General features: G+C 42.8%; 1 protein-coding gene across 1 annotated transcript; it reads left to right on the plus strand.

Moving 5' to 3' along the window:
* The first annotated feature begins 505 nt into the window (after window positions 1-505).
* On the plus strand, window positions 506-9,993 carry dio2 (iodothyronine deiodinase 2). The gene is made up of 2 exons (XM_014196269.2): window positions 506-1,158; window positions 7,763-9,993. Exons 1-2 carry the CDS (start codon window positions 937-939, stop codon window positions 8,333-8,335), a joined length of 795 nt encoding a protein of 264 aa, XP_014051744.1. The 5' UTR covers window positions 506-936; the 3' UTR covers window positions 8,336-9,993.
* Window positions 9,994-26,919: the final 16,926 nt, after the last annotated feature.

The following is a 26,919-nucleotide window of genomic DNA, read 5'->3' on the forward strand; positions in this document are numbered from 1 at the left end:
TCAAAAATCTCATACACTAAAAGGGCATTATCATAATTTTCACCACTTCACAGTATTATTACAACCTCATAGTGTGGAAATATATTGCCTATAATACAAAGGGAAATCACGTTTTTGACTGCACTGCTAGTTACAGCTAATTTTCAGTTCAACCACTTTTAACTGCATTCTTTTTTGTAAGAAATGTGCTTTATAAATAAACTTAAACACGTTGAACTGCATTTCGTTTTAAGAAATGTGCTTTATACTGTATCAAGTTTGATTTGATGACTACATAAACCATTTACTTTGCATGTTGAAGTTTGGGATGGAAAATAATTACATCCAAAGGAGACTATTTCCTGTATGTTTGTTTTGGAAAAGTTCCTTGTAGGGTTGGCCAACCGTCTCGGTTTCCATGTGTTATATTACCCCGAAGTGCTATCCCCGACGCGCGCACGAGAGATGGAGAGCCCTCGTCGTGACGTCATGATCTTACCACAAGATAAGCCTGGAGCTATATCACCGAGGCGAATGGTTTACGGTATAAAAAAATTTGACTGTTACATCGGAGAGGGATTCTCGTCGGAGCACAGAAGCAATTGCAAAGGGCGAAGGAAAAGCCTTTATAGCACTTTTGGCACCAGCGGAGCCCAGCTCTCAACCCTCAGATACGCTCCTTGAGCCCTCTCCTATCTCTCTTTATCCCTGTGTGTCAATTCATTTGTGCGGTCCAAGTCAAGTCAGATCGCACTCCGTTGAAATGCGAGCATCATAATAAAGACCGCGCACCTAGAGGGGACAGAGACATATTTATGCAAGTGCGTGAAAGTGTTAGACAGCGAGCAGGGGACAGCAGAGCCGGCACGGAATGTGTTTGGAAAGCAGCTAAAACCGAGACAGAGCTGCGCTGCCTCTGGAGTCGCCTTTAGTCTGGGGACAGAAACCGAAAATAAAATGGGCGCTGGCAGCGTGGACCTACTGGTCACTCTCCAGATCCTGCCCGGTTTCTTCTCCAACTGCTTGTTCCTCGCGCTCTACGACTCGGTGGTGCTGGTGAAGCGCCTAGTGTCCTTACTGAGCTGCTCGGGCAGCGGCGGGGGAGAGTGGCAGCGCATGCTGACCTCGGCAGGGCTCCGGTCCATATGGAACAGCTTCCTGCTGGATGCATATAAACAGGTAATGAACCATGTTGTATTGTCATATATATAAACTCACTACAGGCTACGCTTTAGTTAGAGTTTGTGGTTTTACTATGAGTTGTAGGAAGTTGTATTGTGGTATACCTGTGCACAACACACCCACAGGTCTTGGGCATTGTGGCGGCAAAATAGTGTTCTCCAAAAGAGTCAGAATGGCATCATGCATAAAAGTTGGTCCAAACCACTTCAGCACACAACCTGGTATCAGAGCATTATTATTCTGTATGTAAATCTGTCAAAACTTATGTCACGTTTTGTATGGTATTGATTTGTGGATGTCCATCACCCAGTTCGTTTTCATTTTTTTAATGTAACCTTTATTTTAACTAGACAAGTCAGTTAAGACTTGCAAACATACAATATGTTACGAATTTGCGTAACGTACAATATGTTACGAATTTGCAAAACCTAGTAGATGTAACGAATTCCAGCTAGGTGGCTAATGTTAGCTTGCTGTTTAATGTTAGCCATGCTAGGGGATAGGGTTAGTGGTTAGGGTTAAGGTTAGCGTCAAGTTTAGGAGTTAGGTTAAAGGGTTATGGTTAGAGTAAGTGTTAGCTAACAAGCTAAGTAGTTGCAAAGTAGCCAAAAAGTTGCTAATTGTCTAAAATGCTAAAGTTGTCTGTGATGAGATTCAAACTAGCAACCATTGGGTTCCTAGATGTTCACATTACAAGCCCACCCCTCCACCCTGACCAACCACCTTACTTAAATTTTTGTCTTAAGTAACCATCTGTCTTATGTAACCATGCCAAACATAACATATCACACACATTTCAGTGTCACGGATTTATATTTACCATGTTACGTCTAGTCTATGAGACCAGGCTGCAGCACAAAAACGATCTAGCTAGGCATGCTTCTCTGTAACTCTTGCCATTTCAAAAGCAGTGTATAGTATTTTTTTTATTTATTCATTCATTCATTCATTCATTCTGAAAGGACATTTATACTATTTCTGCACTGCTTAATTCTTATCTTGCCATCTGAGACCATGTCCATGGGTCCCCTTGTTTAAATCAGCATGTTGAACTTTAATATTAAATCAAATGTAGGTTATCTGATCTAAAAAGTGATGAACTTTGGCCCCCAGACAGTCAAAACCCTGAGGGCCATTCACCCTCAGTTACTTGGAAATTCAGAGGTCTGGCTTCTCCTAAATGTTACATTTTAACTCTCAAACCAAACAGACGCCGTCGTGTCAGTCCTAACCAGACACTAGGCATCAGGCAGGTAGCCAGGTACACATGTAAGCTTTAACACAGATCTAACCAGACACTAGGCATCAGGCAGGTAGCCAGGTACACATGTAAGCTTTAACACAGATCATCTGATACACAGGCATTTTGATAGCCAGGTATATGTACAGTATGGATTTACACGTTTTATATGCATGAAACACGTGCATGCAGTTGGTTACTGAAGAATGCGGTCGTCTAGTATTGGGTCATTTGGTAGAGGATTCCCCCACCTCTCCCCTCTGCCCCCTTCTTGATAGTTTGATCCACTGTTGTATTACTGTCACGTTCCTCCTCTCTTTCTCTCCCTCCTCTCTCCTTTCTTCTAGCCTCTCTCTCTCACTCCTTCTTTTTCCCTTTCTCATGCCCTCTCTCTTCCCCTCTCCCTGCCTCTCGTCAGTCCACGGCTCTTTCTTACCCTGGCTCTCTCCTCTATCTGTTTCCACCTCTCTCTCCCCTTCTTCCCTCAATCTCCTGTCCCATGCTGTGTCTACGTCACCTACTCCTACTAAACACTAAATTGTTCTACCTTTTCCTGAACTCTCATGATCTCATGAGTCATGCCTAATCAGTGTCGGGCCTGTTACAGAGTATTACAATGTTAGTGTCAAAAGGCTCTTACCACAACAACACTCACACTCTTTTCAACTCTTAGGCTGCTGACTGACTGGATGAAAGGGACTTGGGGAAGTCTATCATGTGTACTGGTCAATTCAATACATCTAATCACTTACTGATGTAAAATACCTAGAACGGACGTTGCCTCCTAAATGACCTAAGAAAAACATTTAGGAAGATTTACAATGTTCTACATCTGTCATGGGGAGGCAAGTTTGCGGTGTTCGAGTGGGGATTGAGATCATGGGGAGGCAAGCACTTCTGTCCAGCACTCTCCATCTCACTTTGATGAATGACTCTTGGCTTGGTTAATGTACACACACACACAGACACACAGACGCACAAACACACACACACACACACTAGTGATTTTAGGAGCATATACCCATGTGGGTGATTGAAAGCTGAACGAGGTCCACACTCCAGTCCAGTTGATTGCAATAATGCACTTGAAAGTTGGTTGTCAACCATCATATAAAATCCAGAGAAGAAGAAGAAGACTGAACAAGGAGAGATTTCTAGAAAAGTACTAGGTTTCCCCTTTTATCTGTGGATTAATTGTCGGAGTAAAGAACACACGATTTTGTGTGACTCAAAATGGGTCAAAATTCGACAAAGATCCAGCAAAAAAAAAGGACCTTGTACATATCCGGTAAAATAACAACCCAGTGTTTATATCCCAAGACAAAATAGCTAGCAACAGCAAGCCAGCTAGCTAAATGCCCGTGAATGTTTTAAATATGTTTTGACCTGTCCCCAACTTAATGGTTTAAAATTTGTTTTGATATTTCAACCTGCGTGTCCTGATCGTGTCTGGGGTGGATGGACAAAATCACCATGTGCGATGGCGCACACGTACACACGCGCGTGTCCGTTGTAGTCAGCATGTGACTCTGTGTGTGCCAAATAGACTACACGCCAATCACTAAATGCTTTTGGGAAAAGGCAGAAAATGCTAACGTCGATCCAATGAGGGAGAAAAGACAATGTCAGAGTTTAATTCAATAAGAGAAAAGTTTTGAAATGGAGCTGAAAATAAAGAGAAGGGAGGGTCAGAAAAGTCATCTTTGGGAAAGATTTGGTGAAGTTGTAAAAGAGGATGATAGCAGCGATTGTGAGGCACTATACAAATTTGACCGTCACAAGATGGGGACTTCAAATAGGCCTATAGCACGTCAAGTGAATTTTAGCCTACTGTTCAGATGGGTTAAATGGAAACTGAAATCTGGACACTTGACTGTAGGTCTATAACCTCTCATATAGCCTAAATATAAACTCAAGCATTTCTTGCAGTTAAATTATACATTTTCACTCGAGAAGAGGAGAAATATTATTTCTTTCTTTCAGCATCTTGACAGAATGCAAATGTACCATTGGATACTGTCTATATTGGTGCTATATTTATCAGCATCATAAAAGCTGATAGTATTTCAACCACATAAAATATGCATCCAAGCCGAACTGAAATCTTATCAGAAACATGTTGGGTCGTTTTTCATAGCTTTCAAAACCAGTCAAATTGATGTCATTTGAACATTTTCCCGTTTTTTTTTTGGTCGAGTTATTGCATTTTGTCCCCGGTCCCTAAACGTCTTTGCTCTGTGAACGAACCAGAGATCACAGAGAAAACTTTACCGATGTCAGCTTGATTGAAGCATTCATTCTATTGATTTATGACATTCTGGTGAGCAAAGGTTTATTTAGTCTTCTAGGGCAACATATAATGACAGAGGAGTAGCTGCATGTGTCTAATTATAAACAAGTTGACGAACAAATAGCCTACAAAATTGTCGGAAATATAAGCACAAACATATCTAAATTAGTCCCCCAAAAAATCCTGCAACGTCTGTCAAAAAAATCGTGGAATTATGATTTTAGAAAGTACACTGCTCAAAAAAATAAAGGGAACACTTAAACAACACAATGTAACTCCAAGTCAATCACACTTCTGTGAACTCAAACTGTCCACTTAGGAAGCAACACTGATTGACAATACATTTCACATGCAGTTGTGCAAATGGAATAGACAACAGGTGGAAATTATAGGCAATTAGCAAGACACCCCCAATAAAGGAGTGGTTCTGAAGGTGGGGACCACAGACCACTTCTCAGTTCCTATGCTTCCTGGCTGATGTTTTGGTCACTTTTGAATGCTGGCGGTGCTTTCACTCTAGTGGTAGCATGAGACGGAGTCTACAACCCACACAAGTGGCTCAGGTAGTGCAGCTCATCCAGGATGGCACATCAATGCGAGCTGTGGCAAGAAGGTTTGCTGTGTCTGTCAGCGTAGTATCCAGAGCATGGAGGCGCTACCAGGAGACAGGCCAGTACATCAGGAGACGTGGAGGGGGCCGTAGGAGGGCAACAACCCAGCAGCAGGACTGCTACCTCCGCCTTTGTGCAAGGAGGAGCAGGAGAAGCACTGCCAGAGCCCTGCAATATGACCTCCAGCAGGCCACAAATGTGCATGTGTCTGCTCAAACGGTCAGAAACAGACTCCATGAGGGTGGTATGAGGGCCCGACGTCCACAGGTGGGGGTTGTGCTTACAGCCCAACACCGTGCAGGATGTTTGGCATTTGCCAGAGAACACCAAGATTGGCAAATTCGCCACTGGCTCCCTGTGCTCTTCACAGATGAAAGCAGGTTCACACTGAGCACGTGTCAGATGTGACAGAGTCTGGAGACGCTGTGGAGAACGTTCTGCTGCCTGCAACATCCTCCAGCATGACCGGTTTGGCGGTGGGCCAGTCATGGTGTAGGGTGGCATTTCTTTGGGGGGCCGCACAGCCCTCCATGTGCTTTCCAGAGGTAGCCTGACTGCCATTAGGTACCGAGATGAGATCCTCAGACCCCTTGTGAGACCATATGCTGGTGCGGTTGGCCCTGGGTTCCTCCTAATGCAAGACAATGCTAGACCTCATGTGGCTGGAGTGTGTCAGCAGTTCCTGCAAGAGGAAGGCATTGATGCTATGGACTGGCCCGCCCGTTCCCCAGACCTGAATCCAATTGAGCACATCTGGGACATCATGTCTAGCTCCATCCACCAACGCCACGTTGCACCACAGACTGTCCAGGAGTTGGCGGATGCTTTAGTCCAGGTCTGGGAGGAGATCCCTAAGGAGACCATCCGCCACCTCATCAGGAGCATGCCCAGGCATTGTAGGGAGGTCATACAGGCACGTGGAGGCCACACACACTACTGAGCCTCATTTTGACTTGTTTTAAGGACATTACATCAAAGTTGGATCAGCCTGTAGTGTGGTTTCCCTTTTGAGTGTGACTCCAAATCCAGACCTCCATGGGTTGATAAATTGGATTTCCATTGAATATTTTTGTGTGATTTTGTTGTCAGCACATTCAACTATGTAAAGAAAAAAGTATTTAATAAGATTATTTCTTTCATTCAGATCTAGGATGTGTTGTTTAAGTGTTCCCTTTATTTTTTTGAGCAGTATATTTAACCCTTTTGTAAAAAAGTGCTTACCAATTCACAAAATAATTAGCATGGACTATAGTTTTAAACATGGGTATGCCTGTCATCGGCAAGGATTAGGGAGTTTGTTTTAGGATAAAAAGAAACAGAATAGTGCTAAACACAGTCAAAATCCTAGAGGAATTTCCAACAGACACTTGGAGACAAATTCACCTTTCAGCAGGATAATAACCTAAAACACAAGACCAAAAATACACTGGAGTTGGTTACCATGATGACGTTGTAGGTTCCAGATTGACTTAGTTACAGTTTTGACTTAAATTGGCTTTAAAATCTATGGCAAGACTTTAAAATGGCTGTCTAGCAACGATCAACTGCTAAGAGCTTGAAGGAGAATAATATGCAAATATTGTACAATCCAGGTTTGCAAAGCTCTTAGAGAGTTACCCAGAAAGACTCACAGCTGTAATTGCTGCCAAATGTGATTCTAGAGGGTTGAATACTTATGTAATCGAGATACATTAGTGTTTATTTTTCATGTTCCTTCTTTTACAAATGTTAGAATTTTTTTTCCACTTTGACATTACAGAGTATTTTGTGTAGATCATTGACAAAAATGTACAATTAAATACATTTTATTCCCACCTTGTGACACAACAAATTGTGGAAAAAGTCGAGGGGTGTGAATACTTTCTGAAGGCTTAGTCAGGCGGTTGCGGGTGGGTAACTAGCAATTGCGGGCAGGTGTGGGTGAACACTTGAAAAAGAAAAGCCTCACACTCTAGGAGCTCAGATGCAATAATTTAATGGGTGCAGGTGAACAAACAGCTGACACACACACACACACACACACACACACACACACACACACACACACACACACACACACACACACACACACACACACACACACACACACACACACACACACACACACATACATTCTTGAGGCTTGCCCTGACTGACAGCTTTGTGCGCTTGTTATTCTCAGTTCAACGTGCAAGTTTCCATTACGTCCTGTCTAGCACTTGACACCTCACAACATGTCAAGCAGTTTTTAGTGTTTTGTGGGTGTGTGTGTGGGTGTGGGTGTGCATGGTTGTGGGCATGTGCGTACGTGTGTGTATGTATGAATGTACAGTATATATTATTGTGCCTGGTCTACACTTGATTGACTGTTAAAACCAAGCCTTTCTATTCTTTTAGAAAGACTGTTAATCTCAATACAAACAGTTGATAACCAACCTCTCTTTCTCTCTTCCTCCCTCCTCTCCTTCCTCTCCCATGCAGGTTAAACTGGGTTTTGAGGCACCCAACTCCAAAGTGGTCAAGGTTCCTGGTAGCTTCCGGCGGCGGAGCAGCTTGACCACCACCATGGGCCCTCATCCCGGGGACGAGTGCCGCCTGCTGGACTTCGAGTCGTCGGACCGCCCTCTTGTGGTGAACTTCGGCTCGGCCACCTGACCCCCCTTCATCAGCCACCTGCCCGCCTTCCGGCGGCTGGTGGAGGAGTTCTCAGACGTGGCCGACTTCCTGCTGGTCTACATCGACGAGGCACACCCCTCGGACGGCTGGGTGGCGCCTGCCATGGGCCCGCGCTCCTTCGAGGTCAGGAAGCACCGATCACTGGAGGAGAGGGTGGTGGCGGCCAAGAAGCTGATTGAGTCCTTCAGCCTGCCATCTCAGTGCCAGCTGGTGGCCGACTGCATGGACAACAATGCTAACGTGGCCTACGGCGTGTCCAACGAGAGGGTGTGCATCGTGCAGAGGAGAAAGATCGCCTACCTTGGAGGGAAGGGACCCTTTTTCTACAACCTGAAGGATGTGAGGCAGTATCTGGAACAGAGCTACGGCAAGAGATAGGGCCAGACAGAGAGGAAGAGATGCCTCTAGTTCTATGAACAACTAAACGCGGCTGAAAAAGAGAAAGAGAGAATGTTTATTTTTGTATAAAAGGAAGGTGAGGTGCTTTCAAAACTGGACTGTCAACACAGGTTCTAAGGTTCCGAAGTTCCAAATCTCATGAACTTCCTTTCTGGAAGGAGACCAACTTTCCACTAGAAAACAACAGAACAGAACCAATAGACTTAAGAGCATGGACTGATGCTCTGCTACCTATGGTAGTAAGTTGACTGAAAGGAAAGACTGAAAAGGTTAACCGCTGACACGCTTTATCAATGCCTTCATCCCCGTTTGCTAATCATGAATAAGTTCTCTAGTTACAGTCCACATTAACCTCTAACCTGGCACCTTTCAAAATGAAAACCAAATTACTGAACAGAGTAGAAAGCAAAAGTACCCAACTATATATAAATATATAAAATATGATATTAATTTATTTATATGGTTTTTAATGTTAATGTTTGTTTTTACACCATGGTAATATTTTGTATGCCGATGCACTTGTAACGCTTTTTATTTAAGAAGACTCCCATTTTGTGTGTATGAGGGGGTGTTACGACACTATTCATAACCACGTAGATTAGACTGCTTAGAACCATCTAGATTCAGACACTTCCTAGTACATCTTTCATGTTACCACACCACCTAGAAAACAGAGGTTAGCGCTGTATCGATCTCCATATTGTCGTTTTAACCTGATAGACGATGCGAGAGGTAGAGAAGGAGAAAGGGAGGAAAGTGAGCCGTAGAGCAAAGCACAGCATCAACAGCATGTTAGCCAGAAACGGAGGGAATATGTGTACTGTAGTTATTACCAAGGATACGTAGCTAGACCTCATGTGAGACGGAGAGAATCATCGACACATACTAGCTGTAATCCCAGGGCTATTTGCTCTTGGTGATGGTTTGTGTTAGCGATGTTGGTTAGCGATAAGGCAGGGGTGTACAGAGATGTAATGGGTTGAGGGAGATGACCATGTCTCCAAGACCTGAGGTGAGTTTCCTGAAAGCTTTATGGCTAACCTGGTACTGAATTTATCTTGACAACCCAGACTTACGCCACATGTAGAACATCAAACATTACATTTACAATTGGTGCTCTCATGGTTGAGTTGTCAAGATAAACAAAGTGCCTCGTTCACCATGACGTTTTGGTACACTGAGCTCTAAGGTGTGTGGCAGGAGTTGAGACACGCTAAGGACAGGTGGTGTCTAGATGGCTTAAGAAGGTGTTTCAGAAGGGGTGTGTGTCAGTTGTATGGTGTGACGTGACTGAAGAGGTTTTTAGTTGTCCATGGGAAAGACAGGCAGACAGACATTTGGTTTGGGTCGAGACGGGGCTGGTGTGAGAATGAAAACCACTGACTAAAGGGTTACTGACTCTGTTTGTGGTCGGATGACAGACCTCACCTCCCTGACGTAGACTCAAACCAACACGTCTTTTAACATCATCAAACCATCCAACATTCGCAAACAATTTCTAGGAGAGGTCCATAAACTGATGCCCCACCCCTGTCTTCATCCATATGCTCAATCCTGTGTAGTGCTGCTTTTCAAAAAAATACAGGAGAGTAGAGGAGGGACGGAAAGTAAAATAAAGTTGTTGCTGCTGACTGTGATTTGCTACTCTGTGATTTCTGTCTGTGTGAGTGCCGATGGGGTGTAGGTGAGAGAGAGCAAGAGCAAGAGCTACAGAGAGAGAGAGAGAGAGAGAGAGAGAGAGAGAGGCTGAAAGAATGGACAAACTGTTCAGGGAGTTTAAAAGTCCAATGCAGCTGTTTTTATCTCAAAATCAAATCCTTTCTGGGTGACAATTAAGTACCTTACTGTGATTGTTTTCAATTGAAATTTTCAAAATAAACAAAAATAGCGTCTTAGCAAATAGCAATTTCTCAATCAAGAATTTTGCAAGGACTTTCTTAGATTGGTCTGAGTGGGGAGGGGAAAACTCAAAATTAGCTGTTATTGGATTTCTGTTGCTAACAGGTGTATAAAATCGAGCACACCGCCATGCAATCTCCATAGACAAACATAGGATGCCATCTTTCCAACAAGTCAGTTTGTCAAATTTCTGCCCTGCTAGAGCTGTCCTGGTCAACTGTAAGTGCTGTTATTGTGAAGTGGAAACATCTAGGAGCAACAACGGCTCAGCCGTGAAGTGGTAGGCCACACAAGCTCACAGAACGGGACCGCCGAGTGCTGAAGCGCGTAAAAATTGTCTCACCTCGGTTGCAACACTCAGTACTGAGTTCCAAACTGCCTCTGGAAGCAATGTCAGCACAAGAACTGTTCGTCGGGAGCTTCATGAAATGGGTTTCAATGGCTGAGCAGCCGCACACAAGCCTAACATCACAGTGTGCAATGCCAAGCGACGGCTGGAGTGGTGTAAAGCTCACCGCCATTGGACTCTGGAGCAGTGGAAATGCGTTCTCTGGAGTGAGGAATCACGCTTCACCATCTGGCAGTCTGACGGACAAATCGGGGTTTGGCGGATGCCAGGAGAAGGCTACCTGCCCCAATGCGTAGTGCCAACTGTAAAGTTTTGTGGAGGAGGAATAATGGTCTGGGGCTGCTTTTCATGGTTCGGGCTAGGCCCCTTAGTTCCAGTGAAGGGAAATCTTAACGTTACAGCGTACAATTACAGCATACATTCTAGACGATTCTGTGCTTCCAACTTTGTGGCAACAGTTGGGGAAGGCCCTTTCCTGTTTCAGCATGACAATGCCCCATGGCACAAAGTGAGGTCCATACAGAAATGGTTTGTTCAGATCGGTGTGGAAGAACTTGACTAGCCTGCACAGAACACTGACCTCAACCCCATCGAGCACCTTTGGGATGAATTGGAGCACCGACTTCGAGCCAGGCCTAATCGCCCAACATCAGTACCCGACCTCGCTAATGCTCTTGTGGCTGAATGGAAGCAAGTCCCCACAGCAATGTTCCAACATCTAGTGGAAGCCTTCCCAGAAGAGTGGATGCTGTTATAGCAGCAAAGGGGGGGACCAACTCCATGATTTCGGAATGAGATGTGTATATAAAACGCAGGAAAACGAAAGCCCTCTGTACGTGTGAACGTACGTGTGCGTGCCTATGCACCCGACGACCCTTCTCGAAACAAAACAAAGAGATACACATACAGTGGGTGAAAGACACCTCAAACACGACAGCTTTGGTTATGGTCCACAATAGCGAAGCCACAGACGTGTTAGAGACTGAGCGCCTGTGTTTTTATTTCCGAGAGGAGCGTGACTCTCGACACACTCTCTATGACAGGTTATAACATGTGTTTACTCGTGGCCGTAGGGCTCGAGTGAAACCAAGCCTCCTGGCTGAACTTGTGGTCTGGCTAGCCTGCCAAATACTGCACAGAATAGCACAGACGTCAGGGAGAGGTGGATAGAGAGAGAAGGGAAAGGGGGAGGAAAGGAGGGAGGGGTGAGGTGGAGGTTACGAAATGGGGAAAGGGGGAGACATGTAGAGGAGGCTAGGAGAAGAGGTAAAGAGGAAGAGGTGGAAATAGGAGAAGGAGGTAAAGGAGAATGGAGGAAGGGGAAAATGAGAAGTAATGAAAGAAAGAGGGAGTATGTTTTCTGAGGGTCCATGTTTTCAGAGGGTCCATTGCTGTGGTGTGAAACAGGACCTGTTGCTGTGGTCATCTGGATGAGGGCCCTCCGAGCAGAACACATTGAAGGAGTGTGTGTGTGTGTACTGGGTTTATACAAGATACCCAAAGCAGCACCGCTCTTTAACTGGTCCCCTCATTATCCTGATACACACGCACACACATTCAAGCTGATTTGGGAACTTGTTAATGACACAATGAGAGTGTGAATGGTCAGAAATGGCCATCACTTTTCTCTAATGATTCATGATTACAATCCTCTTACATTCTTCCCTTAATTTTGAGTGCGTGTATATGGTCAGGCATCCCTGCACTCAACTCAGATTGTCATAGGACAAAGTACTGTGGCCTGGCAAGTCCTGGGCTCAAATACTATTTGAAATATATTCAAAGTGGTCTATTTGGGCTTGATTGGTCTTGTCTGGCACAATGGAACCAATAGCTTATTAGCAGGAAGTAGCAAAAGTGGAAACCCGCATTCCAGGCCAACTTAAACAAACACTAATTTTTTTTAAGATTTAAAATATAATTTAAACCCACGCGTGCCTATCACCCAATGGCCTGACCCATAGGGTGTAAAGCAAGACAACTGCTAGTGGAGTGACCACTGAAGTATTTTTGACGCCAATCCCCTTAAAATAGACCATCTGATCTTAAAGGGGCAATCCAAGATTGGTGCATTCTTTTTAAACTTTAAAATTCAACTTTAAAATTAATTATACAGTATACAGCCATGGACTGTTGAAGAGTATAACTTAGAAATGCCTCAGTAGCTTAGTTCAACTGTCGTAACCCATCAGAAACCCCAAAATATAAGCCTGTTTTATCCCATTGTTTGTAACAAACAGGGTTAAGATTCCAAAAATGGTTGATACTAAAGTTTTTGGGGGTCTCATGGATGGTCAGTCCTTGCATCCATAGCTCTGTCTATGAGTTTGAGAGTGTTTACACTTCTCCAGCCCCATCCCTCAGCTATTACCAAAACAAGTAGTGAGGTGCCTGCTTTGTTGTTTTTTTGAATCGTGGATTGCCCCTTTAAACCAAACCTCATATCAGAAATATAACACATACAGTAGCTACCTTGAACTACTTAAATAACTAACCTTAACAACCCTTGTATACATCCTGTACAGAAGCCCAGCTCAGGCCAACCAGGAGACCGGTTTTGGACAGAAGCTTATCTATGGTCTAAGAAGCTTGACCCGATTTGACGTAATAGTATTAAATCAGTAAGTCAACATGAAGGGCACTAACTACCCTGAATGGTTATGGTTGTGGACCAAACCTGAAATTCTGAACACGTACAGGAGCTGGGAACCACTTCCCTTAATAACCCTGGCAAACTGGCCTGTTTGTCGTAACTGTAGTAGTCGTATTGTCAACATGAAGGACACAACCCTGCATGGTTGTGGATTAAACCTCAAATCATAAACTGCAGTATCTGTGAATGACTTACCTTAATAATAATTATTGTAAAGTCCCAGAACGGAAGCCCAGCTCACTCCATGTCTTAAATAAGAGCGTACCATCCTAGAGTCATAGTAGTAAATAATTGTATTGTCAACGTGAAGGGCACTACCATGCTTGCCTAGTGGATAAGCACGTTGGGCCAGCAACCGAAAGGTTGCTTGTTCGAATCCTGAGCTGACAAGTTGAAAAATCTGTCCATGTGTCCCTGAGCAAGGCACTTAACCCTAATTGCTCCTGTAAGTTGCTCTGAATAAGAGCATCTGTAAAATATAAGTGGAGTACATTTTAATAAATTTGAACCACCATTGTTGTCTTGCTTTTGTAATGACCCTAGATGATTGACACCTTTAGGCTCTTCTCCAATATAGATATTCTTATTAGGACAGTGGATAGAGGAAGGAGACTGGTGTTCTCATTCCACTATGGGACCTTGCGCTTGTCCCTTGTTTTATCACACGTTCTTTCTCTGTCATTGAACTACTTTTAACATCAATAGACTGGGATCTGGTTTTGTAACTGGCAGCACAACGAGGTAGTGTGTTGTGTTTTGTTGGCTGGTTAAAAAGTGGACACGGTGGTCTGCCAGAACCTCCAAACTTCATTTCCATGACAGAGAGCGAGGAAACAGGAGCAGACCTCTGCATGGTGCCATTATCTCACCATGACCCTATTCCTTTCTCTTTCAGTTAAAGCTTTTCATTCTCCATAAACATGCACACACACATGCAAGCACACACACACACACAAGCACACACACAAACAAACACACACACACTCCGCTAAAGCCAATCATGCAGTTTCCTCATGGCCCACTTTAAGACCTGTAACAAATGTTTTTTCCCCCAATGGCACTGTAACCAGTATGAGGTTCTTATCATCATTGAACCTCTAAGCTTTCCCACTAGTTATCCTTTACTGGGCCAAGTCGGTGTTTATGGTGTCACGTGACATTGGAACACAAGAGTCATTCAAGTGGACTGAAACCATTGTTTTTTCCCGACCTGGCTAACATTCAGGGACACTCTCACTTCTCTAGCTACATCTTAGTCACGGAAACCCAACCACAGGCAACAGCAGTGACTACAGTAGGGTTTGGTTGCAATGATGGACTCTTTTGGCAACTTTGATAAGAAAAAACTAATCTGGGGTTGGTCTTTTTCAGACAGACAGCAATGCCCAACTGACGTTGTATTAAGTACAGGTGTGTTCAAAATTGTGGGAGGCAACCCGGATGTCTAGAGAGACTAGCTGCAGAAAATATTGGATAAGTGATTGGCAGATTGAAGCCACGTTTATACCTGGTTCTAACATTCGCCCTTTGTCCTGATCTCGTCCTCATTCTGATTGTGCCCACATTTTTAGACAGATGTAGACGATCAAAAGACGCATTGTGAACTGATTTTGATCAGATCTTTTAAGTGTAAACTGGCAAGATCAGAACAAGATCAGGATGAAGGACGTATGTTAGAGGCAGGTATAAATGGGGCTTTATTCAGGGTTAGAGGCTTGACATGGTCCTGAACGTTTATTGTGCAATGATGCAACGTTAGCACCTGCTATTTTATAGACTAGAGCATTTGCAATGTTAAATGTAGAACAAAAGGCAAAAGACATGAAGTAGTTTGGATATAAAAGTCATCAGTAGATAGATACAGCTTTCTTATGTCTTCATTACCGACCTTCAAAGAGTAACAGGTGCAACCCGGCACCAGTTGGTTTTACCCTTGTGCCCTTAGTCAGTGAAGGTGTCCTGTGGTAATTTTAGAGCTGTATGTAAGTGTCAGGACTGACTTAGAGGAAAAACGAGGACCGCTAGTGACATCCTGGCTATACTTATCACATGATTATCATAGTGTACACAAATAAGGACAATTTGGTCATACATTTGTGTTTTGGAATTCAGATCTAGATTACATAGATTTCAAATGTATGTATAATAATATATGCCATTTATTAGCTGCTTTTATCCAAGATTTAGTTCATATCTAACTACATTTATCAAATCAGTTAATTAGAGTGATGTTATTCAAACAGGAAATTCAAAAACGTGGTCACTAAGGATGAGGGTTGCTCATTTAATTTAATACATGCATACAATTTAATATAACATAATACATGCCATTTAGCAGACGCTTTTATCCAAAACCTCTTACAGCAATGCGTGCATGCATTTTACATATGGGTGGTTCCAGGAATTGAACACACTATCATGGTATTGCAAGCACCATGCTCTACCAACTGAGCTACAGATTAACATTTTACAGTGCCTTCGGAAAGTATTCAGACCCCTTGACCTTTTCCACATTTTGTTACGTTATATCTGTTACGTTATATCTAAACGTTATCTAAAATGGATTAAATAAAACAATTCTTCAGCAATCTACACACAATGCCCCATAATGACAAAGCAAAAACAGAATTACCTTATTGACATAAGTATTCAGACCCTTTTCTATGAGACTCGAAATTGAGCTCAGGTGCATCCTGTTTCCATTGATCATCCTTGAGATGTTTCTACAACTTGATTGGAGTCCACCTGTGGTAAATGAAATTGATTAGACATGATTTGCAAAGGCACTCGCTTGTCTATATAAGGTCCCACAGTAGACAGTGCATGTCAGAGCAAAAAACAAGCCATGAGGTCGTAGGAATTGTCCGTAGAGCTCCGAGACAGGATTGTGTCAAGGCACAGATCTGGGGAAAGGTACCAAAACATTTCTGCAGCATTGAAGGTCCCCAAGAACCCAGTGGCCTCCATCAATCTTAAATGGAAGAAGTTTGGAACCACCAAGACTCTTCCTAGAGGTGGCCTCCCGGCCAAACTGAGCAATCAGGGAGGTGACCAAGAACCCGATGGTCAGTCTATCAGAGCTCTAGAGTTCCTCTGTAGAGATGGGAGAAACTTCTAGAAGGGCAATCATCTCTGCAGCACTCCACCAATCAGGCCTTCATGGTAGAGTGGCCAAACGGAAGCCACTCCTCAGTAAAAGGCACATGACAGCCCGCTTGGAGTTTGCCAAAAGGCACCTAAAGACTCTCAGACCATGAGAAACAACATTCTCTGATCTGATGAAACCAAGATTGAACTCTTTGGCCTGAATGCCAAGCGTCATGTCTGGAGGTAACCTGGCACCATCCCTACGGTGAAGCATGGTGGTGGAAGCATCATGCTGTGGGGATGTTTTTCAGCGACAGGGAGTGGGAAACTATTCAGGATCAAGGGAAAGATGTACAGAGCAAAGTACAGAGAAATCCTTAATGAAAACCATCTCCAGAAGGCTCAGGACATCAGACTGGGGCGAAGGTTCACCTTCCAGCAGGACAACGACCCTAAGCACACAGCCAAGACAACGCAGGAGTGGCTTCGGAACAAGTCTCTGAATGTCTTTGAGTGGCCCAGCCAGAGCCCAGACTTGAACCTGATCGAACATCTCTGGAGAGACCTGAAACTAGCTGTGCAGTGACGCTCCCAATCCAACCTGACAGAGCTTGACAGATCTGCAGAAAAGAATGGGAGAAACTCCCCAAATACAGGTGTGCCAAGCTTGTAGTGTCATACCCAAGAAGACTTGAGGCTGTAATCGCTGCCAAAGGTGCTTCAACAAAGTATAGAGTAAAGTGTCTGAATACTTTTATTATTTAACCTTCATTTAACTAGGCAAGTCAGTTAAGAACAAATTCTTATTTACAATGACGGCCTAGGAACAGTGGGTTAACTGCCTTGTTTAGGGGTAGAATGACAAATGTTTACCTTGTCAGCTCGGGGATTCAATCAAGCAACCTTCCGGTTACTGGCCCAACGCTCTAACCACTAGGCTACCTGCCGCCCCAAAGTTACGTAAAGGTGATATTTCAGTTTTTATTTTTGATAAATTAGCAAACATTTCTAAAATCCTGCTTTTGTTTTGTCATTATGAGGTATTGTGTGTGGATTGATGAGGGAAAAAAACAATTAAATCAATTTTAGAATAAGGCTGGAACCTAACAAAATGTGGAAAAAGTCAAGGGGTCTGAATACTTTTCGAAGGCACTGTATGTGTGGGGGTGTCCCGGGAATTCATAAATGTATTTATTATTTATGTTGCATGTTACTTATGATTAATATTATTTTATCATTTATGAATTGTATGTCAGACAGACAGACAGACAGACAGACAGACAGACAGACAGACAGACAGACAGACAGACAGACAGACAGACAGACAGACAGACAGACAGACAATGAACACCCATAGGGACAATTTGGTCAATTTGGAATTAGTGTTTTGGAATTTAGGCCAAGACCACACAAGATTGTGCAGAGCCCGTCATCTAGTGGTAAAGCTCCTGGGTTAGAAACATGTATACTCCTCCCCCCAACAAAGACCAGGGTTTAATCACCGCTCCAACCCTTCAACCTGTATCTCTCTCCTGCCTGTATCCCCTCTGATTTTCCCAATGTCTAACCACAGTGCTAAAAAAAAACTAAAAAAAAACATTACACAAGTTTGAATTTCATTGGCATTGATACAGTAACCTTGATTCAGGCTGATTCATGTCTGTCCAGAGCTGGCAGTAGAAACCCATTGCCTAGTCAGAGCTAAGTCGGCAACATGCCCAGCCCTTGACAGAACACTATAACTGTCACAATGATTCAGTTCACAACATAAAATTACTTTTAAACGGTTTGACAAGGAAAAACATAGAGAACAGTTAGTTCTTTAAGTCAGTCTGTGTTTAATTGGAATGTAAAAAGACACAAAATATTATGTTGCTCTTGTCCCTGTACGATATTATTTTATTTAACCTCTATTTAACCAGGAACGTCAACGAGCAACAAATTCGTATTGATAATGGCAGCCTGGCATTATATTTAAAGTGTGTTTATATTTCCCCATATTCCTTTTGACGGTTGCACTGTGTATAGGTCGTTATCAATGAAATGTCACAATACGGTGCAGTGTTCTAATTGGCTGCTGGGTGGCAAGGAGACCCGCAGCTCCGCTAAAACCATTGACAACTACGTTGCCGTTTTCACGGTTTTAATATCATCACCTCTTGAAGAGCATATTCAGAACTCCACATTTCGGATTCTTCCACATTTAGCTCCATCAGAGTCATACAGCAGTAACTGCATGCTATTCATGATCAGTAGACATCAGTTGATCATGTATTTTCAGACACGCGGGGGTAGCCTATGTATTTATCATGTAGCTAGCAAACAACGTGTCATTTACAGTAGCTTGTTTCATCAGAGATGAGGCTTTTCGGCAAGTCCTTGTCCTGGTAAAGTTGTCAGTCGGCCTGTTGTCATCACCACTTTTGATGGCAAGCAAATCAAACAATATTTGTATATAGCCATTTATCCCCTGAAAGTTAGCTTGTTAACTAGCCATATTGACTTGATATGTTATTAACTCGCTAGCCAATTTGATGTGGTACATCAATGTAGCCTATCATGTCTGTCAGCAGCAATCGTGATTAAACACTTAAAAACAAACGTCAAAAAGGGGATAATGTTAGCTAACTTCGCAAGGTAGACCTATGTTGGTTTCAGAAAAAAGTTGCCTACGTTAGGTCTACTTACCACAATTTTTAGCCAACGGTACAAAGTTTCTACTGGTAGCTTGCAAAGTAAACATGATCAGATGACAGTATATCAGCAAATGCTCCCTTCTGCTGCTTGACAGTCAGGCCCACAAAGGATGGGAAATTCAACTAATTCACTCATCCTTGTCAAGTATAGTTCACTTGTATTCACTTGTAGGCCTATCACTCAAATATCATATTAATGTTGGCCAATATTAGGAGATATCGTGAGGCTACCATCACGTATCTGAAATTACATGAACAATTGATGTCTACTGATCATGAAAAGCATGTCGTTTCTTGCTGTATAACTCTGATGATAGAACTAAATGTGTGCAATTGTTTGGCATGGAATAATCTGCAATGTGTTGTTCTGACTATGCTCTTAAAGAGGTGATGATACAACAACTAAATAGTCAACATTTATTTAACAATCCCTTGAAAACCGCACGCAGTTGTCAATGATTTTAGCCACTCAACAAGCAAATCGAGTGCTCTGTACCTTATTGTGACGTTTTATTGATAAATACCTATACACAGTTTGACATTTTATTGATAACGACCTATAGAATGTATTCTATAAAAAAAACATAGTTGTTGGGATGTTCAGTAAGGCAAGATAAAATACATTTTTCTACATGCCTGAATGGAGAGTGGGACTTTGTTAAAAAGTCTTGTAGTTAGAGGTGTGTGCAATTATTTATTTTTAGTTTCTATACAGTACCAGTCAAAACTTTGGACACACCTACTCATTCAAGGGTTTTTCTTTATTTTTACTATTTTCTACATTGTAGAATAATAGTGAAGACATCAACACATATGGAATCATTTAATAACCAAAAAAGTGTAAACAAATCTAAATAGATTTTAGATTCTTCAAAGTAGCCACCCTTTGCCTTGATGACAGCTTTGCACACTCTTATCATTCTCTCACCCAGCTTCACCTGGAATGCTTTTCCATCAGTCTTGAAGGGGTTCCCACATACTGTATGCTGAGCACTTGTTGGCTGATTTTCCTTCACTCTGTGGTCCAACTCATCCCAAACCATCTCAATTGGGTTGAGGTCGGGTGATTGTGAAGGCCAGGTCATCTGATGCAGGGCTCCATCACTCTCCTTTTTGGTCAAATAGCCTTTACACAGCCTGGAGGTGTGTTGGGTCATTGTCCGGTTGAAAAACAAATGATAGTCCCACTAAGCGCAAACCAGATGGGATGGTGTATGACTGCAGAATGCTGTGGTAGCCATGCTGGTTAAGTGTGCCTTGAATTCTAAATAAATCACTGACAGTATCAGCAGAAAAGCACCCCCACACCATCACACCTCTTCCATGCTTCACAGAGGGAACCACACATGCGGAGATCATCCATTCACCTACTCTGCGTCTCACAAAGACACGGCGGTTGGAACCAAAAATCAAACATTTTGACTCATCAGACCAAAGGACAGATTTCCACCGGTCTAATGTCCATTGCTTGTGTTTCTTGGCCCAAGCAAGTCTCTTCTTATTGGTGTCCTTTAGTAGTGGTTTCTTTGCAGCAATTCGACCATGAAGGCCTGATTCACGCAGTCTACTCTGAACAGTTGATGTTGAGATGTGTCTGTTACTTGAACTCTGTGAAGCATTTATTTGAGCTGCAATGTCTGAGGCTGGTAACTAATGAACTTATACTCTGCAGCAGAGGTAACTCTGGGTCTTCCTTTCCAGTGGTGGTCCTCATGAGAGCCAGTTTCATCATAGCGCTTGAAGGTTTTTGAGACTGCACTTGAAGAAACTTTAAAAGTTCTTGAAATGATCTGCATTGACTGACCTTCATGTCTTAAAATAATGATGGACTGTTGTTTCTCTTTGCTTATTTGAGCTGTTCTTGCCATAATATGAACTTGGTCTTTTACCAAATAGGGCTATCTTCTGTATACCACCCCTGCCTCGTCACAACACAACTGATTGGCTCAAACGCATTAAGAAGGAAAGAAATTCCACAAATTAACTTTTAACAAGGCACACCAGATAAAAATGCCAGGTGACTAACTCATGAAGCTGGTTGAGAGAATGCCAAGAATGTGCAAAGCTGTCATCCAGGCAAAGGGTGGCTACTGAAGAATCGAAAATCGAAAATATATTTTAATTTGTTAAACAATTTTTTTACCTGTTGAGGACAGATGTTTTGATTTGTTTAACACTTTTTTGGTTACTACATGATTTGATGTGTGTTATTTCATAGTTTTGATGTCTTCACTAGTATTCTATAATGTAGAAAATAGTAAAAATAAGAAAAACCCTTGAATTAGTAGGTGTGTCCAAACTTTTGACTGGTACTGTACATCATACACCCAGATTATTGAAAGAACACTGGAGCAGGTACTCCCTGCCTGCAGCATTTTGCATGTGTGTATGCTTGCATTCTCACAATGTGTCTGTGTGTGTTTATGTGTGTGTATGCTGGTGTGTTTGTGTGTGTGTGTGTGCATGGATGTGGTTGTGTGCTGGTGTGTGTGCGTGTGTGTGTAAGTGGATGGGTGTCAACAGAGGAGTTGGGAATGCACCGGGCGAGTTCTTACAGTACAGTGGAGTTTGGAGTTACAAATGTAATTTACATCTGTCACCGGAGTAGTGTATATAATGTATCATTCACCCAGATCATTCGCCCAGATCATTGAAAGGACACTGGAGCAGGTACTCCCTGCATGCAGCAGATTGTGTTCTAGTCTGTGTCCCATACGTTTTCAAACTGTCTGAAATACTGTCTATGCCTGAATGATGATGGGAATGGAGGACTGATTGCTAGACACAGTGAGATCTATGTTGCTTAATCCACAATTGTGTAACAGACAGACAGGACAGACAGACTTGTTTGTTTGTATGTGTGTGTGTGTGTGTATATATACAGTATATGCCTAAATGCAAGTGTGTCTGCACACGTGCATGCTTGCATGCAGGCATACAGTATGTGCGTGACAGAGGGTGTGTGAGTCAGTCTTTGGCACTCTCCTGCTCCAAGTTCCCACAGTACTGCCAAGTCCAACAGATGTCCTGCTTTCCAGATCCAGCTCCTCTACGCCCAGACATGCAGTTCACACACAGGATGCTAGAGGGTGCTGTGTGCTCATTCAGGACCAGACGTACTGTAGTAGTGGTTCAGCCTCGGGTTGTGTTTTCAATATTTGGCCCAAATGTGTATTTAAATGCTCAAGGCTAAAGAAAAGGTGTCAGGGTGTGTACACGATACATTCCGATTGATGATTTAACAAATGAGGGCCAATTGAAAAGAATCCTCAGGCTGAACCTGAGAAGAAGACTGTAATCATGACTTTTTCAGATGTTGAGGACATCTCTGTGTATTTATGATGCATAGATAGCATTGTCAATATGTAACTCTATGAGTTGCTTCCTCTGGCAGTTTCCTCAGAATCACGTCAGAGTTTTGGCTTTTAGAATTCAGGGCAACCCAAGGTTAAATGGAGTCCAAATGTATCTTTTTTATGTCTCTAATAATTAAAGCAGAGAGATATAGTTGTGACTCCGAGTCCCAAACCTGCGTGGCTGAATCCAAATATGAATGAACACCATAACCAAACATTCATGTGAGAGGCTGCTATTCAAACAGCTGTATACAGTGCTTTCAGAAAGTATTCCCTAACCCAAACCCCTCATCAATCTACACACAATACTCCATAATGACAAAGGAAATTGCACATTTTACCAAATTTACATTTAAAAAACTAAAATATAACATTTACATAAGTATTCAGACCCTTTTCTCAATACTTTGTTAAAGCACCTTTGGCTTGGGTTCAAGTCCAGGCTCTGGTTGGGTCACTCAAGGACATAGTGTGGCAGACTACGCGGTGGACTTTCTCACGTTGGCGGCTGAGAGTGCCTGGAACCCGGAAGCATTGTTCGACATGTTTCTGCACGGAGTATCGGAGGAAGTATAGGACGAGCTTGTAGCACAGGAACTACCAACGGATCTCGACTCGCTCATCACCTTGACCATTAGGATAGATGGGCGACTACGGGAGCGAAGGAAGGAGAGTAGGTTCGATTTCACTCGCCCGCTCAAGGCTTCCACCTCGCCTCCGAGACATTACGGAAGTCCCCGATGGCTCCGTTGCCGAGAGAACCTGAGGGTACCCGAGTTCCCCCGAGAGTCTCCGAAGTCTGCCAATTCATCTCATTCCGAGCTGATGCAACTAGGTAGAGCTGTCCCCAGATGAACGGCTGGCTATACAGGCTTCACACTAAGAGTTGCCTGTATTGCTGGACATTTCGTGGCCACCTGTCCACTAAAAAACCAGGCTCACCTGTAGGAGCGAGTACTCTGGTGGGCCAAACGGAGAACTTTTCCTCTCCCCTTACTCGTACCCCTTTTCATGCCATCTTGGTGTGGGGAAACCAGTCAAAATCTCTCCGGGTACTCATCGGCTCTGGGGCCGATGAGAGTTTAAGGGCCCTACACTGGCGTCTGAGCTGGGCATCCCCACTCAGCACCTCTCCATTCCCATGGACGTTAAGAGCGCTGTATGGGTGCTCCATAGGCCGAGTCACACATTACCACCCCCATCAACCTACAGTTGAAGTCGGAAGTTTACATACACTTAGGTTGGAGTCATTAAAACTCGTTTTTCAACCACTCCACAAATGTCTTGTTAACAAACTATAGTTTTGGCAAGTTGGTTAGGACATCTACTTTGTGCATGACACAAGTAATTTTTCCAACAATTGTTTACAGACAGATTATTTCACTTATAATTCACTGTATTGCAATTCCAGTGGGTCAGAAGTTTACATAGGAGCATCAAAAGTTGTGCTATAAATTCTCAGACAACCCAAAGATTCCTTGATGCCCTTCCAGACTCCCTCTGCCTACCCGAGGACGTCAGAGGACAAAAATCAGTTAACCACCTAACTGAGGAACTTAATTTAACCTTGCACAATACCCTAGATGCAGTTGCACCCCTAAAAACTAAAAACATTTGTCATAAGAAACTAGCTCCCTGGTAAACAAAAATACCCGAGCTCTGAAGCAAGCTTCCGGAAAATTGGAACGAAATGGCGCAACACCAAACTGGAAGTCTTCCGACTAGCTTGGCAGTAATAAATTCATGAACTTCTTTGAGGAAAAGATCATGATCATTAGAAAGCAAATTATTGACTCCTCTTTAAATCTGTGTATTCCTCCAAAGCTCAATTGTTCTGAGTCTGCACAACTCTGCCAGGACCTAAGATCAAGGGAGACACTCAAGTGTTTTAGTACTATATCTCTTGACACAATGATGAAAATAACCATGGCCTTTAAATCTTCAAGCTGCATACTGGACCCTATTCCAACTAAACTACTGAAAGAGCTGCTTCCTGTGCTTGGCCCTCCTATGTTGAACATAATAAACAGCTCTCTATCCACCGGATGTGTACCAAACTCACTAAAAGTGGCAGTAATAAAGCCTCTCTTGAAAAAGCCAAACCTTGACCCAGAAAATATAAAAAACGAATCGGCCTATATCGAATCTTCCATTCCTCTCAAAAAAAATTGAAAAAGCTGTTGCGCAGCAACTCACTGCCTTCAAGAAGACAAACAATGTATACGAAATGCTTCAGTCTGGTTTTAGACCCCATCATAGCACTGAGACTGCACTTGTCAAGGTGGTAAATGACCTTTTAACCTGTTAGGGCTAGGGGGCAGTATTTGCACGGCCGAATAAAAAACGTACCCGATTTAATCTGGTTACTACTCCTGCCCAGTAACTAGAATATGCATATAATTGTGATAAGTGATTGGATAGAAAACACCCTAAAGTTTCTAAAACTGTTTGAATGGTGTCTGTGAGTATAACAGAACTCATATGTTAGTCAAAACCCTGAGACAAATCCTGACAGGAAACTGAAATCTGATGTGTGGATTACACTTCAAACATTTGCCATTGAAACACACAGGGGCTTGTGAATCATTTAGCACTTCCTATGGCTTCCACTAGATGTCCCCAGTCTTTACAAAGTGGTTTGAGTCTCCTATGGTAGTAACTGACCCAAAGAGAGGCTGTGGCACTTGGTCACAGGGGATGGGCCATTACCATTGTGACGTCGGCGCCCATGACTACTCTCCCTTTTCGAAACGTTTTGAAAAACAATGCAACCGTCCCAATGGAATATTATTGAAGCCCTGGTTGAAAAAGGCCCAAAAGATTTATGTTATACAACGTTTGACATGTTTGAACGAACTTAAATATATATTTTTTGCTCATTCCTGACGACAAGTCAGACGCACACGGTACATTTTCACTAGCCTTCGGTGCGCGCTAACACTATTGGGACATAAATTATTAACTTCTATGAACAAACTACATTTGTTATGGACCTGGGATCCCTAGAAATGCCTTCTGATAAAGATAATCAAAGGTAAGGTATTATTTACAATAGTATGTTTGATGGTTGATCGTTCCAAGTTGGCTCCAACATGTATAGCCTAGACTTTTTTTCTGGGCATACCACGTCGTTTATTGCAAAGTGTGATTTCCCAGTAAAGTTATTTTTAAATCTGGCATAGCGATGGCATTCAAGACATGTTAATCTATAAGTCTTTGAATGACAATATTACATTTTAACAATGTTTTCGAATAGTAATTTTGTAAATTGTAGCGCTAATAAACCGGAAGCATTTGAGGGAAAAGATTTTCTGAACGTCATGCGCCGATGTAAAATGCTGTTTTTATATATAAATATGAACTTTATCGAACGAAAAATGCATGTATTGTGTAACATGATGTCCTAGGAGTGTCATCTGATGAAGGTTTTCAAAGGTTAGTGCTGCATTTAGCTGTGTTTTGGGTATTTGTGATGCATGCTAGTTGCTTTGAAAATGGCTGTGTGATTATTTCTGGCTGGGTACTCTGCTGACATAATCTAATGTTTTGCTTTTGCTGTAAAGCCTTTTTGAAATCGGACAACGTGGTTCGATTCAGGAGAGGTGTATCTATAAAACGGTGTAAAATAGTCATATGTTTGAGAAATTGAAGTTATAGCATTTATGAGGTTTTGCTTTTAGCGCGACGCGATTCCACTGGCTGTTGATTAGGGTGGGACGCAAGCGTCCCACTGGCCCAGACAGGTTAATGGCATCAGACCGAGGCTCTGCATCTGTCCTCGTGCTCCTAGACCTTAGTGCTGCTTTTGATACCGTCGATCACTACATTCTTTTGGAGAGATTGGAAACCTAAAATTTGTCTCCACGGACAAGTTCTGGCCTGGTTTAGATCTTATCTGTCGGAAACATATCAGTTTGTCTCTGTGAATGGTTTGTCCTCTGACAAATCAACTGTAAATGTTGGTGTTCCTCAAGGTTCCGTTTTAGGACCACTATTGTTTTCACTATATATTTTACCTCTTGGGGATGTCATTTGAAAACATAATGTTAACTTTCACTGCTATGCGGATGACACACAGCTGTACAGTTCAATGAAACATGGTGAAGCCCCAAAATTGCCCTCGCTAGAAGCCTGTGTTTCAGACATAAGGAAGTGGATGGCTGCAAACTTTCTACTTTTAAACTCGCACAAAACAGAGATGCTTGTTCTAGGTCCCAAGAAACAAAGAGATCTTCTGTTGAATCTGACAATTCATCTTGATGGCTGTACAGTCATCTGAAATAAAACTGTGAAGGACCTCGGCGTTACTCTGGACCCTGATCTCTCTTTTGACGAACAAATCAAGACTGTTTCAAGGACAGCTTTTTTCCATCAACGTAACATTGCAAAAATCAGAAACTTTCTGTCCAAAAATGATGCAGAAAAATGTATCCATGCTTTTGTTACTTCTAGGTTAGACTACTGCAATGCTCTACTTTCCGGCTACCCGGATAAAGCACTAAATAAACTTCAGTTAGTGCTAA

Source organism: Salmo salar, chromosome ssa01 (assembly GCF_905237065.1).
Source record: "Salmo salar chromosome ssa01, Ssal_v3.1, whole genome shotgun sequence".
Lineage (NCBI taxonomy): Eukaryota > Metazoa > Chordata > Actinopteri > Salmoniformes > Salmonidae > Salmo > Salmo salar.